Here is an 18,973-nt window from a genome sequence, read left to right as displayed (position 1 = left end):
CCTTAAATGCTCGTCTTGTCTTTCACTGTGATGTGCATGCGTAGTCTGTGCATCTCCGGTATAATACAGTTAGGGTATGTTGAAAAACTCCCATCTCATTTTCTCCCTCAACTTCAAAAATAATTTCAAAATCACAAAGTAAACATGCAAAGTAGATCAAACACTCTTTACAAAAAAAGGTAAAAAAGGACGATTAGATGATTACAGGTAGGACGATTTTGAAGTTGAGGAACAAAATGAGATGGGAGTTTTTCAACATACTCAGTGTTCACGCAGAGATAGACGAGACAAGCATTTAAGGTTAAAAAGAATATAAATTGTTATTATTATTATTTTTTTAAATATTAATAGTTCCCTAAATATGCATTGTTAAGAACTTTATTTGGACAATTTTAAAGGCAATTTCCTCAATATTTTGATTTTTGATCCACATCAATGGATAGTTTATTTATTCAGCTTTTAGATGATATATGAATTTCAATTTCAAAATTGACCCTTTTGACTGGTTTTGTGGTCCAGTGTCACATATAATTCACAAGAGAAAAAAAATAGTTGATTTTTTTTTTTAAATGACCCTGTTTAAAAGTTTACATACACTTATTATGCTGATGATACTCAACTATATATAATGGGGAAAATAATTATTTGATCCCCTGCTGATTTTGTACATTTGCCCACCGACAAAGAAATGATCAGTCAATAATTTTAATGGTAGTTTTATTTTAACAGTGAGAGACAGAAAAAAAATCCAGGAAAACACAATTATAAAAAGTGATAAATTAAATTGCATTTTAATGAGTGAAATAAGTATTTGATCCCCTATCAATCAGCAATATTTATGGCTCCCATGTGTCTTTACAGGTATATACAGGTAAGGAGCTAAGATTAGGAGCACTCTGTTAAAAGGGAGTGCTCCAAATATCAGTTTGTTACCTGTATAAAAGACACCTGTCCACAGAAGCAATCAATCAATCAGATTCCAAACTCTCCACCATGGCCAAGACCAAAGAGCTGTCCAAGGATGTCAGGGACAAGATTGTAGACCTACACAAGGCTGGAATGGGCTACAAGACCATCGCTAAGCACCTTGGTGAGAAGGTGACAACAGCCCCATGCAAGATCTCACCTCGTGAAGTTTTAATGATAATGAGAACGGTGTGAAATCAGCTCAGAACTACACGGGAGGATTTTGTCAATGATCTTAAGGCAGCTGGGACCATAGTCACCAAGAAAACAATTGGTAACACACTATGCCGTGAAGGACGGAAATCCTGCAGTGCCCGCAAGGTCCTCCTGCTCAAGAAAGCACATGTACAAGCACTTCTGAAGTTTGCCAATGAACATCTGAATGAATCAGAGGAGAACTGGGTGAAAGTGTTGTGGTCAGATGAGACCAAAATCGAGCTCTTTGGCATGAACTCAACTCGCTGTGTTTGGAAGAGAAGGCATGCTGCCTATGACCCAAAGAACACCACCCCCACCGTCAAATATGGAGGTAGAAACATTATGCTTTGGGGGTGTTTTACTGCTAAGGGGACAGGACAACTGCACCACATCAAAGGGATGATGGACAGGGGAATGTACCATCAAATCTTTGGTAAGAACCTCCTTCCCTCAGGCAGATCTTTGAAAATGGATGGGTATTCCAGCATGACAGTGACCCAAAACACATGGCCAAGGCAACAAAGGAGTGGCTCAAAAAGAAGCACATTAAGGTCCTGGAGTGACCTAGCTAGTCGCCAGGCCTTAATCCCATAGAAAATCTGTGGAGGGAGCTGAAGGTTCGAGTTGCCAAATGTCAGCCTCAAAACCTTATGACTTGGAGAGGATCTGCAAAGAGGAGTGGGACAAAAACCCTCCTGAGATGTGTGCAAATCTGGTGGACAATTACAAGAAACATCTGTGATTGCCAACAATGAGAGGTGTCAAAAAATTACGGGTTCGGTCCTTTCAGTACTGAAATTTTAAAAATGTCCATTTCCCGCTGTTGAGCCAAATTTTTAAACACTGCTGATTGACCATAGTGTTCACATGCTTAACAGATTTGACTGTAATTGGCTACAATAATCAGTGCTTCATGCTCCTCACCGAACGTACCAAAAAAGGCAGCCCAATCTAGGCCGAGCCGTGCAGGGGGTGATTCGTCTTCTTGTTAGTGGACATTCACTAATTGGAGCATTACCACCACTAACAATAAGTCTGTATTACACGTATTCCGCTCCTCCATGCTACGCTAGATCCCCACACAGTCCAGACTTAGGCACAGTGCCACGCTCACATGGGAGTGTTCTTTAGGTAACCCACTTTTGGCTGCATCACTCACTTACGGCCACACCACCCTGAGCATGCCAGATCCCCACATAGTCCAGACCTAGGCATTGTGCCACGCTCCCATGGGAGTGTTCTTTAAGTAGCCCACTTTTGGCCACATCACTCACTCATGGCCACATCACCCTGAGCATGCTCAATCTCGTCTAATCTCAGAAGCTAAACTAGGTTGGGCCTGGTTAGTACTAAAATGGGAGACTGCCTGGGAATACCAGGTGCTGTAAGCCAGTGGTTCTCAATTCCAATCCTGGGGACCCACTGCTCTGCATTTTGTATTTCTCTCTTATCTGATACATAGATACCCTTTTCTACAAGCATGAACCAGGTGCTAGTTCAGAGCCAGTGCTGTTGCCGGTTCAGAGTTGGTTCGATTAGCGAGCCTTCTAAGAACCAGTTTGTCCTTCCATGGGCTAGAGAGCCACAACAAAGCCAGGTCTCAAATCACTGAATACGTCTTATCTTTCCCAGCAGTGCTAGCATGGCAGCGCCAAACACAAACACACCAGGCTTGCTCGAGATGCATTGGTGCAGCGCAGACCAACCGGCACACAACACCAAAGCACCGCAAGAGCGATTTGAGAGCAGACGACTCTTTAAGCTTTTGAATTTCTTTCGCAGTACTTCAACACCACGAACCGACCGATCATGCAGTGCCGACACATCCCGAACAAGCCTAATATTAATGATGGCGGATGCGTTGCTGTTGATGTTCATGACTTTGCAAACCTACATCAGCATCCAAACACGGTGAATCCAACTTGTTCACGTTTAGCTACTATTTAAAAAATGGCGTTCAAAAGTTTCTTGTTAGTCACGGTAACCCCGCCCTCAGCCCCTGATGCACTTCTAGACCAGCATTGTTTTGATGCTACTTACGAACCATTGTTCCTGGTTCAGAGCAAGTGCTTTGGGTGTCAAAAAACAAAGAACCGATTTGAAACTAGGCTCTGGCTCTGAACCAGCACTCAAACTGCCTTGGTGGAAAAGGGGCATGGGATAAAATCTTCCCCTACTACTCTGCCACTCCCACACACATTCAAAAGAACCTACAGTCAAAACAAAATTTATTCAGACACCTTTAACATTTCTCACATTATCAGTTTATTTGCTATAATTTAGAAAATGGTGATAAAATATGACAAGAATTCAGAGTTATTCAGAGAAATTCATCTTAATAATGTCAGATAGCTTTGATATAAAGGTAAGTAATGGATTACAATCAACCAAAAAATTAAGATTAATTAGTATGACAATATTTACACAACAATCAATACTTTGTTGACCAATTACCAAGCAATGCTTAATTTTGTCAGTCTGTGGTGTAAAAAGGTTATATTAGCAATTAAAGAAAAAACACTTAAGAAAAACATGTTCAGGTTAAGTGTCTGAATAATTTTTTGTCCCAATTTATTTTACTGGAAGAATTTTTAGGTATAATATGTCACAGTTTTTTTATTTTGCTATCCTCACTTACATTATAGTGTCTTGCACCCACTAGCAAATAAATATCAAAAATTATATCTGGTGTCTGTCTGTAGGTGGTGCTGTAGTTTATAAGGCAAGATTTGGCTAATGAACTACATAGTGAATGACTTATGAAATTACTATATTTGGCAACAACTGGCCACAAGTCACTGCACAAGTAACACTGGAATCGAGATGACTGAATAAAAATTAACCTTTCATCTGAATCTGTCATTGCTCTCAATTAACATGTATTTCTTAACCATATTTGCACAAAACATTTTCTACCACTTTGAGTTATTTAGAGGAAATTTTTAAAAATCAGAATATGAGCATAGCTTACTTACATTTCTTAAAAATATTGAAACATTAGCGATGAAAATTCAACACTCTATAAGTGCTACTGAGCAGCAAAAGCTCTGGTTTAACCCTTTTTGCAGTCTCTGTGCTACAAGCAGGCCCTGCCACTAGCCCAGCTACTTCAGACCAAGTGCTGGGTCAAAAGCCAGCTCGCCCCGTTGCTCCAGCTCCACTGCATAAAATTATAGTGTTTTTGTGCCAGGCAGGAACGTTTCTAAGTTGCATTTACTGGACTGTCTTATTCTAGCATTTAATGCTGAGCATACCAGAAGGACTGGACTAGGAAGTATGCATCCTTGACTAGGGTGCAGTCGTCCGTTTGAGAGGTACCCTTTATAAATGGGTCACTGACCCACCTGATTTGTTTAAAAAACTCTGAAAAATTTTCAAGACAAAACAACACTCTGGCCTTGTTTGTAAATTTGATGAACTAGAGCAAAACATTATACTGATAACTGGGGAAAAAACACATTTGCTCATGTGATATTGTTCAACTATATTCTCTTTTAAACACAAAAATTAATACTACATGACAAATACACAGCATTTCATATCCTGAACATCCTGAATCCTGATGTTTAGGAGAGGGGCTTGTGGTTAGACGCCATATTGAATTTTACATGGATGAAAACAATGCTGTGAAGGATATACATACAGATCATGAACTTTCACTAAATCACAACTTTCAAAAAAAGTTTTTATCTAGTTTTTGTCCTGCGAGCCTTATTTTAGAAAGATGTTTTCTGAAATTGTTCTGAACAATTTATACGTTTCTAATGCCCTGTACCTCTATCCCTTACAGCAGGGGTTCTCAACTCTGGCCCTCGAGGTCCACTTTCCTGCAGAGTTTATCTCCAACCTTGATCAAACTCACCTGCCTGCAACTTTCTTGTAATGATGAAGAGCTTGATTAGCTTGTTCAGGTGTGTTTGATTCGGGTTGGAGTTAAACTCTGCAGGAAAATGGACCTCGAGAGCCAGAGTTGAGAACTCCTGCCTTAGAGTCAAAAATCAAATATGTCGCTACCCTGACTAAGGTCTATTACAACTTAAATGCAGTTGTTGGGCACAAGCTTAACTAAAATATAAAACATCAGAAGCTAAAATATAAAATAAAAAAAGTATGTATTTGCAAAATGGCACTTACCTAGTCAGAGGCCAAAAGGGCGGAGCACCATTTGGGGTCTATCTGTACACGTGCCTGTTGGCAAATTACTTTCACCTTGTGCATTATGCAATACTTTCTTGTTAACAAGTATGCATAAGAGTCAATGTGATATGTTGACTGACAATATTTTGTAGATTTATTTTGTCAATCAATTCCTCATCATAAACAGTTAATCCAATTCCTATTCTTTTATGAACACCATTTATGAAATCACGATTTAAAAAAGCAGCCCGAGTGTCTTCAGTCAAAATTAATTTCAACAATATTGCTTGGAGTTGTTACGCAACCTCTAACATGATACGAGTGACGTCACGCTCCAGTCGGAAGTTCCAGCGCAGCAGCAGTGAACGCTGAGTTTAACCAGCTTTAGTGTAAACAGCCAAAACATGGACGACGACGTATTAACGACTCTAAAGATTTTAATAATCGGAGAGAGTGGTGTCGGTAAATCAAGGTACGGTCTGAATCTGTTGGGTTTTTTTGTGTAGTCTTTTCCGTACATTAGGATGAGTTGATAAATAGCGTTAGCCTCATCTGAACGATCAACAAGCTTCGCTAAACTAATGTTAATGTCGTCTGTGCCCAAACTTTGCTCAGTTCTATTCAGCCGTTAAACTCATCTCCTAAATGTTGTTTTGGCTTCAAGAACAAAAGGAAATGCTCTAACGTTACATTGTGCCCCTCGTGATATTTTTAGCTTTTAGATGTGTTGACTTCTAAGCACTGTAGATTGTTAGCTTTAGAATAGTGAAGAATGGACATATTTCGTTTTTTGACTTTTTAAAATATTGTGGTAATAATTACTTGGTATACTGTTACTGTTGTCGCATCCCTTTAAATATTTAATAAGAGCAGGCGGGAGTGTTAGCTGGCAGCTGTTTTTGTAGCAGTCATGCTATCTGCTCATTGTGTGGCAGTTACCTCTAGATATACAGGCCTTAGATTGAGTTTACAGAGAGGACAAATACTTACTATAATTAACAGATGGTACTTTAAACGTGTCTTCTTGAGATGACAAGTTATTTAGCTAAATTAGTATTAAGTAAGCTCTTCCTCATCCGGTCAGAAAAAGCGAATGTGTTCTTAATTGAGTTTGTTGTCATGTTTCCAGAAAAGAAATTGTAAGGAAACAATAAACAATACATTTGCCCTTTAATGCTGATTTTCTTATATTTATCTGTTGTGTCCTCAGTTTGCTCCTGCGCTTCACAGATGATACATTCGACCCAGAGTTAGCTGCAACCATTGGTGAGTCATTTATGAGTGTTTGTGAACCTTAGTTAGTAACCAGCAGTGATGGGCAAGCTACTTGGAAAATGTAGTGAGCTAAGCTAACAGTTACTCTTCATTAAATGAAGCTTAACTACACTAAAGCTACAGCCTTTGGTAATGTAGCAAGCTAAGCTACAGCATCATGGCAAAAGTAGTTCACTACATCTAAGCTATTTTTTTAAATTTCATTTTTCTATTGAACCAACATCATACAAAGTCAGTGCTCTCTCAGTGATCAATTAAATTGTCAGTCATACAGGCATGCAAGTTCAGTTTAATTGTTTATTCAACCACTCTTCCAAACCAATTTGGCAACAAAAATCTGTATCATGTACAGGGCTGGATTTATCTCATATTCTGGGGGGTTGAATTCTTTCTTGAAAAAAATAAAAACAAAAAAGCAATGGCACCAGTCTCACAATATTAAACGAATAAAACAGGGAAAACACAAAATTTGTAAATAAAATAATTTTATACATATTATTGAATAACATAGTCTATATATGGATGGGTGTTCGTCAACTGATTGCTTGTCGTCAGAGTTTACAGTGTTGACAGCTTCGTAATAAATAGCCTAAAGGAAGCGCTGTAGATTTGTTGTATATAGCTACTAAAATATGACAGACCGCACAAAAACAGCACTTTAATTTACTGCCGTGTTTGAACAAAGATAGTGATTGATTTCATGAATACAGGAGCCTGATTTTTTTAATTGTCAGAATCTATAGTACATAACAAATACAAAAATAAAAACAAATCACAAACTTTTGCAGTCAAGACTGTGAATAAAAGACAAGTGTGGAATGTAAGCCAGATTTGGCCCAGACTCTGTTACTATCTGGGAAGCAAAGCTAAATTCTATTGTAAATTTGTTAACTGACAGTAAGAATATATAACCGAATCAAGCGGCTATTTTCGTTTGCAGAAGGTAAAATGCATTAACGTAAAAATTTAACCGACAGGTCACAGCGGCTAGGCCTATAAGTCACATTTGTGACCCTGGACCACAAAACCAGTCATAAGGTTAAATTTTACAAAACTGAGATATATACATCATATGAAAGCTCAATAAATAAGCTTTCTATTGATGTATAGTTTGTTAGGATAGGACAATATTTGGCCGAGATTCATCTATTTGAAAATCTGGAATCTAAGGGTGCAAAAAAAATCAAAATACTGAGAAAATCACCTTTAAAGTTGCCCAAATTAAGTTCTTAAAAATGTATATTACTAATCAAAAATTACATTTTGATAGGTTTACAGTAGGAATTTTACAAAAAATCTTAATGTAACTTGATCTTTACTTAATTTCCTAATGATTTTTGACATAAAAGAAAAATCAATAATTTTGACCCATACAATGTATTTTTGGCTATTGCTACAAATATACCCCAGCGACTTAAGACTGGTTTTGTGGTCCAGGGACACATTTTATTATATTCTGAAATAAACAGGCCTACAGCATAATGTTATGACATTATTTCCCTCACTCCACAACAAATCCTTTAACTTTAATCTTATTCAGAACAGAACAATGATGAAATAAATAAATAAATAAATTTGCCTAAACAATCCAAAACAAATTAAATGTGAAAGTAAAGATGGGCTTATGTAGACTACCTCTCTTGCCACAAATACAAATGTTTCCATATCTGCAATGTATTTGAAGCAAAATTATTATGCATTGGGTGCTTTGTACTTCATGCACGTCGACGGAAAATATCATGATGAGCAAAAATGTGCCACAGGACCGGTGGTCATGCTGAACTGCATGTTATACACACTATTTAAATTGACTAGTGTAACTTTTGGGTGACTGTGTTTTATTTTTCAAATGAACATAGTGTGCGCGTAAGACACCAGCGCGATCAAACAGCTGAATATCATATTCTGTCATGTTGGTCATAGTAAAGGCATAATTTGCTACTGCAAAGTCCAAAGCAGTTTGAAGTATTCAGAATATTATCAAAGATTATTATAATTCGTTTAGACTAGAACACGGTTTCATTCTTATTTTGCTATGGAACCTGGACGTTTTTTGTTTGTTTGTTTTTACTAACGAACCGAAATATTTTGCCTTTCGCCATGAATTTGACACCCACTCTCTGCCCATCTTGTACTTCTGAGTTTGAGATCTTCCCAGAGCACTAGCCTGCTTCAAATACTAAAATCAAGGCGCCCATCACTAGCATTGCAGATTATACAGTTTTCTGTTGCTATGTGGGCGCTCAGTTTTTTTCTGACATTTAGCTAAAATATCGACAACAAAAGTCTCGACAACCAGTGCTAGACTAAGACACACTTTTCTCATATCTTCGAATGCAAAAAAAAAAAAAGAACATTAGCCTTTATTAATGTACTTTCAATCAACACTTCTTTATTTACCTCAAGTCTGCAAACACGCTGAGATGCTTCAAACTGCGTGCCGCACTTCATTCACGAGAGAGGCGGGAGGAATAATACGGTTTGACTGACAGTTTAATGAGCCAATGGCATCACGAGGTTTAGTGGCGGTGGCGTCGCTTACTGACCCAGGATCAGTGATCCGTAGCAGTTATATTTCCGATTTGAGCTTAAAGTATAGAACAATATATAGCTTGTAGCTTTTGTTGACGCTACCGCGTTACTTGATCAAAATAATAGCTTAGCTACTGAAAAGCTATTTGATTCAGAAAACAGCGACGCTACCACCACGCTACTGAGAAATGTAGTTAAGCTAGTAGCGTCACTACTTGTAGCGACGCTACTGCCCAACACTGGTAACCAGACATTGTTAACAGGCCTGAAATCAGTTAATACTCAAAACTAATGAGCTTATAAACTTAATCTTACTAAGAAAATGAAGTCTTGGTGTTGGAATATTTACTTTCACCTCTTTAACAAATATAATGTCATCATTGTGAAAATAAAGCATATTTTAAATGTACTTTTTTCATTGTTTTTTAGGTGTGGATTTTAAAGTGAAAACTATTGCAGTAGATGGCAACAGGGCAAAGCTGGCCATATGGGTAAGTGCCTTAGAAGATAAGAGATGCAGTGCCTAAATGCATGTAATATTTTTGGATTATTTTGTCATGTCTGCTACTCTTACAATTGTATATTCCACTAGATGTCACTATCACGCTTTGTAGAATTAAATGACATAGTTCTGTTTAGAAAGCTGCTGAAATCCTCATGAACTTCTGTTTTAGGACACGGCTGGTCAGGAGAGGTTCAGAACTCTAACGCCAAGCTACTACAGAGGAGCCCAGGGTGTCATTTTGGGTTAGTGTTTTTGCATCATTTAATTTATTGTTTACTACACAGGTCATTCTGTGGTGTCTGTTTTTTTATCTCTTTATTTATTAACAATTAGTCATGTAAAATGTAGAATAATATGTACAGTGGGCCAAACGTTGTTACTAGACATGATTGTTGATTATATTAATTCTCATATTCAATCAGACTTTTGCACAAGTTGTTGAATGTAAATTTTAGATTGTTTTTGTTTTCTCTTGTTGTAGTGTATGATGTAACAAAGCGGGACACGTTCACAAAACTTGAGAATTGGCTTAATGAGTTGGAGACATACTGTACACGCAACGACCTGGTTAAAATGCTTGTGGGGAACAAAATTGACAAGGTTTGTTTCATTAATGTTTTGATGTACAGTTGTGAAGGTTATTTTAGATAAACAGTGTCTTGAAGGGACCCCAAAATGAACATACATGAACATATACCCATATTAATGGCTTTCTTTTGGAGAAGACAGAAAATATACAGTGCCCTCCACTAATATTGGCACCCTTGGTAAATATGAGCAAAGGTGACTGAAAATAAATCTGCATCGTTTATCCTTTAGATCTTTCATTTGAAAAATTTACAAAATTGTAACCTTTCATTAAAGTAAAACGATGGAAAATGGGGGGGGATATCTCATTATGAAATAAATGTTTTTCTCTAGTTCATGTTGGCCACAATTATTGGCACCCCTAAAAATTTGTCTAAGTAAAATATCTCTAAAGTATATTCCCATTAATATTACAATTTTTTTTTAGCACACCAGGATGGCTAGGAGTATAAAAAAATTGTCCAGCCATGACTTTCTGTTCCACAGGATTATAAATATGAGGAACACAAAAGCTAAATTCCCTTAATCATCCATCACAAGAAGTAAAACCAAAGAATGTAGTTCTGATGTGCAGAACAAGTTTGTTGAGCTTCACAAAATAGAAAGTTGCTGTAAGAAAAGAGCTAAAGCATTGAAAATCCCCATTCCCACCATCAGGGCAATAATTAAGAAGTTCCAATCAACTAAAGATGTTACAAATCTGCCTAGAAGAGGACGTGTGTCTATATCATCCTAATGCACGATAAGGAGGAGAGTTTGAGTGGTCAAAGACTCTCCAAGGATCACAGTTGGAGAATTGCAGAGAATTGTTGAGTCTTGGGGTCAGAAAGCCTAAAATAAAATGATCAAACAGCTCCTACATCACCACATGTTGTTCCAGAGGGTTTCAAGAAAAAATTCTCCTGGCTCTCCAGCAAACTCCAGCATATTCACTTGTCAGACATGATTGGAACTTCAAACAGGACTGGCTTCTATGGTCAGATGAAACTAAAAATTTGCTTTTTGGCGGCTAACCCTCCAGATGGCTTTGGTGCAGACAGGGATAAAAAAAAGTACCCCATGTCCACGGTTAAAAATACTGCTGAGTCTTTACTGTTGTGGACCTATTTTTCTGCCGGAGGTCCTGGACATCTTGTTTAGATACATGGCTTCATGGATTCTATCAAATACCAGCAGATAAAAAATCAATACTTGACTGCCTCTGTTAGAAATCTTATAATGGGCCATGGTTGCATCTTCCAGCAGGATGATGATCCAAAACAAAATTGTGTCACTGAGCACAGAATGAAGCTTCCACCATGGCCATCCCAGTTCCCTGACCTGAACCCTGTATAGAAACTGAAGAGAAGAAGCACCAAGAAGAAGCTGGGAAGAGCGAGATTCTGGAAAATCTAGAGAGAGTCTATATGAAGGATTGGCCTCTGATCTCTTGTTAGGTGTGCTCCAAACTCATTAGACATTGTTGGAGAAAACTCAGAACTGTTATCTTAGGAAAAAGAATGTTGCAATAATTGGGTGCCAATAATAGTGGCCAATGTGAACTAGAGAAACATTTATTTCATAATGAGATTTCACCCCTAGGTTCTAGTGTTTTACTTCAATGACAGGTTAGAATTTTGTGAATTTTTTGAATGAAAGATCTAAAGGATAAATTATGCAGATTTATTTTCACATCCACTTTTGCTCATATTTACCAAAGGGTGCCAATATTAGTGGAGGGCACTGAAACATTTTGAAAATGGTGTCATTTGCTTTCACTGTATGGACAAAAACATTTTAAACATTCTTAATGTCAGAATTTTTACTTTCATATGAATTGTCCCTTTAAGTAGACAACAAAATAATGGATAGTCCTACCGAAAGGAAAGTGCCTTGGTCCCAAATATTACTCCGTGTATGTGAAATTTAAACATTAGCTGTGATGTAACATTGGTTTTTATGCAGACAAAAAGTACGGAAGTTAAGGTTATATTAAATTTGAAGTAAAAGACTGGATTTTTTCGTTGGCAAATTCTAGGCTAATAAGGGCCAATGTTCAGTCTAGAATTTAAAGTCTAGTGTCAATGTCAGAAAACTCGAATCTTGAAGTAATGATAAAAGGGCTTCAGTTAATTATTCAGTTTGCTTTTGCTAAATACTTAATATTGTATGCTAGGGCCTATTTGGCAGAGGGCTGGCACTTAATGAGTTGTATTTATTTATTCTTTTTTATAACATTTTCTTAAAATAAAGCGCATTACATTTTTAACAATTCTCTCTGGTTTATGTAAAAAGATGGGAACAAGTTAGAAACTAAGTTGTTTACAAACTATTTAAGTAGAAACATGAGCTCCTGTATTTTTGGTAAAGAAAGTTGCCAAAAAGGTAATGGAATGTGACCTTAAAGACGTGTTGAAATTATGTGTGCTGACATTGGGAGTTTCCTATAACTAACTTTTTTAGTTGCTTTGTCTTGGGGTGACTCAGCATTATAATTAGAAAGACCTCTCTGTTTCAGGACAACCGTGAAGTAGACCGGAACGAAGGCTTGAAGTTTGCACGAAAACACTCTATGCTTTTTATTGGTATGTTTCCTCTTTATTGTCATTCATTTTGTTTTCAGTTAAGATTGGATGTTTTAGATAGTCTTACCTGGATCTTAAGCTAATTTGGTTCTTGGCACTAAAGTCTCCTGTTAGCCATCAGAGGATGTGAATGAGCATGATGGTCTGCCTTTGTCCAGACAATCCTGTCTTGCCAGGATTTTCTTTATATTTTCCAGGAACTTTGAAATAAAGTTACAAATGTCAGAATGGTTTTCATTTATAAAAAGGTGAATTTGTGTTGAACCTATGCTTATATAATGGCAAATACATTTGCCTTTGTTCCTGTAGAGATCATGGAACATCAGAACAATAAGTCTTTTTCTGCTATAGCTATTACTCTCTGATTGCTTATTTCTGACATAATTCATATATTTTAAATTTATAGTAACCCCTGTCTGATCTTAAGTGCCAAAAGCTCACACATTCTTTACAAAAACTTTCAATCTGCTGAGGTGCATATTATATATATTATACATATCCTAGGTGTAAATGACTTTCTTCTTTCAGTCAAATCCAATCGGGAGTACAAAAATTGCCCTAGCTCTTCTAAACTTTATAATGGCATTGGGTGGGTGTTTCTGTTTAACAGTCCAAAAGAAGTCCAACAAAGCGCACCCATACATAATAAAAAGTGCTCCACACGACTCCAGTGGGTGAATAAAGTCCTCCTGTAGTGAATCAGTGCATTTTTGTAAGAAAAATATCCATATTTAAAATGTAATAATCACTTTTCTCTAGCTTAAGCTAACTGTCATGCGTGCAAGCCGTTCCGGGCGGATGACGTAAGTCGTATGTGTTGCATATGTGCCACTGATGTCACAAAAAATAATGTTTGTTTACAGCAGCAAAGGAAGCAAAGTTTCCTTACTTTAGCAAAGGAAAACCAGTCTCCTCTTGGCTTATATTGAAATCCTCCAACATTTTTCTTTACAAATCTGCCGTGACCGGTGTTTTATTTTGCTCTCTCCTCTCTGCTTCCGAGTTTGTCACTTCCCAGCAGTGCATGCGCAGCACATACAAGAGTTCGTACAAGGTGCATAAAATGCTTGAAGCACTTGAATTTAACTTTTTGAATTTTAAGGCCTGGAATACCATTGAAAATAGCAGTGTGACTGAAGAGGAGCTTAAAAAGTGCTTGGATTTTTGAAAGACAATGTTTCTGTAGTTTTTAATTTTTTCAATAAGCATATATCTTTTCACACAAAATTCACCTGAAGGGGTCATTGGATGCAAAACTCGATTTTACATGTTGTTTGAACATTGTGTGTTGGCAGTTTGTGTACACAATCACCTTACAATGATACAAATTTTGACAAGGTAAAAGGGTGTTTTATTACACTACTATTGAGAATTTTAACCAAAGTATATTATAGACTTTTCATTAAGACCCTAAAGAATCATATGAACTTGTGGAAAATGGGCATCCGATGACCCCTTTAAAAAACATCACACCTTTTTGACTTATTTCAGTTAATGTCAAAACTAGCGAGCTAAGCCAGTAGTAGTACTGAAAATGTCATGTAAAGATGGCTGAAGATGTGAAAAGAGGAATAGATGAACCAAATCAATTGAGTGAGTCATTTATAATAAAACTGCTCTGATTGATTCAACTCGTGACTTTGATCATTAATTTCAATCAAATGATTAGATGATCCGAGATCCTGAGAAGTCCCTATCTAAAATGGTTTGCGATATGCAAAATTGTATTAGCGAATCCCAAGTCAAATGATTTGCGCTACGCACTCCCGGTCCTGATTTGAAATGATGGTTTGCGAATTATTTGTTTAAAAATTATTATTATTATTATTATTTTTTTTTTCTTAAACAGTACAAAACATCAAACCATTAAAGGGGTCATTGGATGCCCATTTTCCAAAAGTTGCCCATTTTCCCAGGTTCCCTAAAGGTCTTAATGAGAATTCTATAATATACTTTGGTTAAAATTTCTCAGTGGTAGTGTAAAAAACTCCCTTTTTACCTTGTCAAACTCAGTGCTTTTTAGAGTGATCCATTCAGTTGCATGTTCCTTTAATGCTAATGAGCTCTGCTCACCCTGCCCCTCTCTGCCAGGGCGTGATGAGCTTTTGCCGTGTTTAGCCGCAAAACTTGCTAAGACATTATTAAGAAAGGAGATTTGCAAAGATGCATAAAAAACCCTTATACTTCTACTGTGGGTGAAGCTGCATCACAAATGATTCGCACAAACATAGAAGCACATGTAGATCGGGAACGGCGCATTCCCTTCAAAAAAGAAAGTAACGTCAATCCTCTGCGAACAGAAAACCTCAATCGCTCAATCGTAGACAGTCTTGTCGACACAATGGCGGTCAGATTTAGACTGTTACAGCTCATCAATCCTCTGCGAACAGAAAACCTCAATCGTAGACAGTCTTGTCGACACAATGGCGGTCAGATTCAGACTGTTACGGCTCATCAAGGTAAGATGGCCGTGTCAATCAACTATCGTGGGAGCGATATTACTTTCAAAGATTAAAAAATACCACTTGGTGGATATTTATCATTGTAGGGTGGTTTTGTACACACACTGCCAACAAACACTTATGTTCAAACAACATGTAAAATGGCGCTTTTCCACTACACAGTACCAGCTCGCCTCAGCTCGCCTCGGCTCGACTCGACTCGGCTCTGTTTGGTTTTCCACTGTGTAAAAGTTGTACCTGTACCGGCTTCCAGGTACTTTTTTTCGAACCACCTCCGGCGAGGTTCCAAGCGAGCTGAGGCGATACTAAATGTGACGTGAAAACACAGCAGACTGCTGATTGGTCAGAGAGAATCGTCACTATTCACTGCGTCATCATTGCACGCGACAGCAATAGTATCCAGAATAACCCCACCATTTTTAAAAAGTTTGGCCAGAGATTGCGTGACATATCCAATCCATTTCATATTATGGCAACTTGGAAGAATACGCCGTGGTCAAACGAGGAGGTGCAGACAGCGGGTGTGTCTCGCGTAGAAGATTACGTCACGGCAGTTTCCTGCAGCGTCGCTATGACAAACCAGGTACTATTGTAGAGGTGCAGGTACAACTTTTACACAGTGGAAAACCAAACTGAGCCGAGTCGAGCCGAGTCGAGTCGAGCCGAGGCGAGCTGGTACTGTGTAGTGGAAAAGCGCCAAAAGTGAGTTTTGCATCTGATGACCCCTTTAAGACAGTTACAAAAACAAAACAAAGATTTATTATAGATGGTTGCACTTTATTAGACTTCTTTTGGACCGTTGAATAAAAACACTTTTCAGTATAATTCCGATTGGATTGAACGTCACATACATCTAGGATGCCTTGAGGCTGAGTAAATCATGGGCTAATTGGGTGAACTTACCCTTTAAAACTTTTGTCTAAAAGTTTCTAGCTAGACTGAAGACCTTGATTAGCTGGTTTAGGTTTGTTTAATTAGTTGGAGCTTAACTCTGCAGAACAGTGATCCTCCAGGAACTGGTTTGGACACCCCTGGTTTTGGTTGTTGTATCAGTGTGATATAATCGTGTTTGAACTCTGACTGCATCACATATTTTTTTAGCTTTATAAGTCAACTTACTGTTTGGTTTTATTTTCCTGCTCCTTTCCTGTCTTAACCTATGTGGTGCCATTATCAGAGGCTAGCGCAAAGACGCGGGACGGAGTTCAGTGTGCCTTTGAAGAACTAGTTGAAAAGATCCTGCAGACACCGGGGCTCTGGGAGAGCAGCGTCCAGAACCACGGTGTCCAGCTGTCCGATCACGAACAGCAGCGCCAAGGTGCCTGTGGGGGTTACTGTTCCCTGGTTTAACGTCCTCACCTCGACCCAAGAACCACAAACTGAGATGGAAAGCACCGTTTTCTTTCTTCTTAATGAGAGCTTCCTCTGAGGGGGAATGGTCTGCTCCCTTAGAGCTGGTCAAAGGGACCTTTGCAGTTTGCACACTTTCTGTCACTCAGATGTTGTTTCATTCTGTCCCAGTATTCTGTCCTGTTATTCTCGATTAATGCATCACAGTGCTACCTTACCTGTAGCCAATGTAAACCATTATTATGCAAAACAAGTCCTTTAGAAGATTACACCCTGAGCATGTTGATATATGCCAGATATTATGACCTTCCCAGCAAGGTGAGAGTTGACATGCTTCCCCCTCAATGCTAGCATCGTCTTTGACCTGATGTGTGTAGGCCAATAGGATTATAGGAGCCGAGGGGCGGAGAAACGGCAGGAGTGTGATGAACTCATTTAACATGAATGTCATCAAATGTCCTTTGTACCCATACTACATTTCATCTGCTTAACATATTCTCTGCTGCTCTCATTTTAATCTCCCACTTTTTATTTAAATTCATACTCCCATGTTATTTTTTATAAAATTTGGCATTAGAAATATTGCTTAGCATGATTCTACCTTCTTGAAGAGTTTGAAATATTATTTTGTAAATAATGTCTTCAGTAGCTGTTTTGAATCATAATTCACACAGTAGTCTATGAAATTCTGTTTAGCTGCAGCACTCATGAGTTGAGGTACATTAAGCATGTTTAAATAATGTAATCTATGATGACTTATGTCTGAATAACACATGAGATGATCCATTTTACTTCACTGTGTTTTAATCTTTGACCCAATTTTTGTTTTCTTTTCTAGTTAAATGTGAATGGATACCAAAAGAATTTCTGTGGTCATGTTTTTAATCAAGACGCCGCCTTGTGATTTGTTATTGATTCATTTGACATACTGACTTGAAACTGAAGATTTGGTCATGCCTTAATATTTATTAGATCTGCATGTTTAATATGATCTCCACTACAGCACTGTGAATCTGTAGAGAGAGTGTGTTATTGTAGCCAGTCAAAATGCCCAATGGTACATGGATAAAGTGGTCATTTCATTTAATTATAAACATATCTTGACCCTAAGGTTTGAGTATTAATATGACTTTGATTCCCTTAATAGAGGTGTTTGTTCTGCTGCAGAGAGACTTATTCAGTCATAGGAAGAATTGCTTACTTTCCAGACGTTCCATCAGTCTAATTAGGATTTCTTACAATTTATCAGGTGTTAAATTCACATACAGCAGTTCTGTTTTCATAAATTCTTATGCTCAGCTTTGTAGATGTTTGCTTTCATTTTGGCTGTATTCCTTCAACAGAGATGTTCTAATCTGTTTGCGATTTCCATTATGCAGTGGAAAATTAGAAGAAATTATATATCTTTCATTCTTTTTGCATTAAAATATCTAACTTGTAGAAGTGTTTATAGCTTGATCTACCACAGCATAGTGCCTTTTGTTAAAGTCTGTGTGAATGTCTGTTCAAAATTATATTTTAATTATTAGCATGTAAATGAACTCCAGATGGACACATAGATGTTTTGGAGATCACACAAAGCAGGAAATGAATACCTACAGTTTTATATGAGTTTTAACAAGCCGTATACTGTGAAACATTTCTATACTGTGCACTATATACACAAACACTAATCAAAACAAATGTCAAGTGCTTTCAAACTGATTTGTGGCACCTCAAGTCATTTAATGAAGCTGTAGGTCTAACAGGCAGTCTCTTCTTTCATTGAAAGCTCTGGTTACACAGATCTCTGATTGTCAGAAACGAAAACAGTCCAAAACACAAAAGCAGTAGTTTTTTTAGTACTGACCTGATTAAAATATTTCACATAAAATATGTTTACCCTAGTCTAGAGAAAATGAGAAAAAATAGTTTAAATTATAAAAATCACCCTGTTCAAAAGTTTACATACACTTCATTCTTAATATTGTGTTGTTAACTGAATTATTCACAGCTGTGTGCTTTTTTGTTTACTGATAGTTGTTCATGAGTCCCTTGTTTGTCCTGAACAGTTAAACTGCCTACTGTTCTTCATAGAAGAATAGGTCCCACAGATTCTTTGGTTTTTAGCATTTTTATGTATTTGAATCCTTTCCAACAATGATTGTATGATTTTGAGATCCATCTTTTCACACTGAGGACAACTGAGGGACTCATATGCAACTATTACAGAAGGTTCAAACACTCACTGATGCTCCAGAAAGTAAAAGGATGCATTAAGAGCCGGGGTGTAAACTTTCGAATAGAATGTACTTTTTTCTTATTTTGCCTAAATACAGTCAAGCCTGAAATTATTCATACCCCTAGCAAATTCTGACTTTTTTATTATTATTAGAAATGACACAGCTGTCTCCCAG

At 37.5% G+C, this 18,973-nt stretch overlaps 1 protein-coding gene across 1 annotated transcript; it reads left to right on the top strand.

Moving 5' to 3' along the window:
* Positions 1 to 5,639: 5,639 nt before the first annotated feature.
* rab18b (RAB18B, member RAS oncogene family) lies at positions 5,640 to 17,441 on the top strand. Its single transcript, XM_073848909.1, has 7 exons — positions 5,640 to 5,773; positions 6,512 to 6,567; positions 9,538 to 9,599; positions 9,783 to 9,855; positions 10,095 to 10,213; positions 12,699 to 12,765; positions 16,405 to 17,441. Exons 1-7 carry the CDS (start codon positions 5,706 to 5,708, stop codon positions 16,575 to 16,577), a joined length of 618 nt encoding a protein of 205 aa, XP_073705010.1. The 5' UTR covers positions 5,640 to 5,705; the 3' UTR covers positions 16,578 to 17,441.
* Positions 17,442 to 18,973: the final 1,532 nt, after the last annotated feature.

This window comes from Garra rufa, chromosome 10, assembly GCF_049309525.1.
Source record: "Garra rufa chromosome 10, GarRuf1.0, whole genome shotgun sequence".
In the NCBI taxonomy this organism is placed as follows: Eukaryota; Metazoa; Chordata; class Actinopteri; order Cypriniformes; family Cyprinidae; genus Garra; species Garra rufa.
This window is presented reverse-complemented; position numbering and strand designations above follow the sequence as displayed.

Excerpts from the sequence above, each read along its gene's own strand:
- rab18b (XM_073848909.1), top strand. The coding sequence starts at position 5,706 with ATGGACGACGACGTATTAACGACTCTAAAGATTTTAATAATCGGAGAG. Across the intron at positions 9,856-10,094 it reads AGCCCAGGGTGTCATTTTGG|TGTATGATGTAACAAAGCGG; the intron begins GTTAGTGTTTTT and ends CTCTTGTTGTAG. Across the intron at positions 12,766-16,404 it reads ACACTCTATGCTTTTTATTG|AGGCTAGCGCAAAGACGCGG; the intron begins GTATGTTTCCTC and ends TGCCATTATCAG.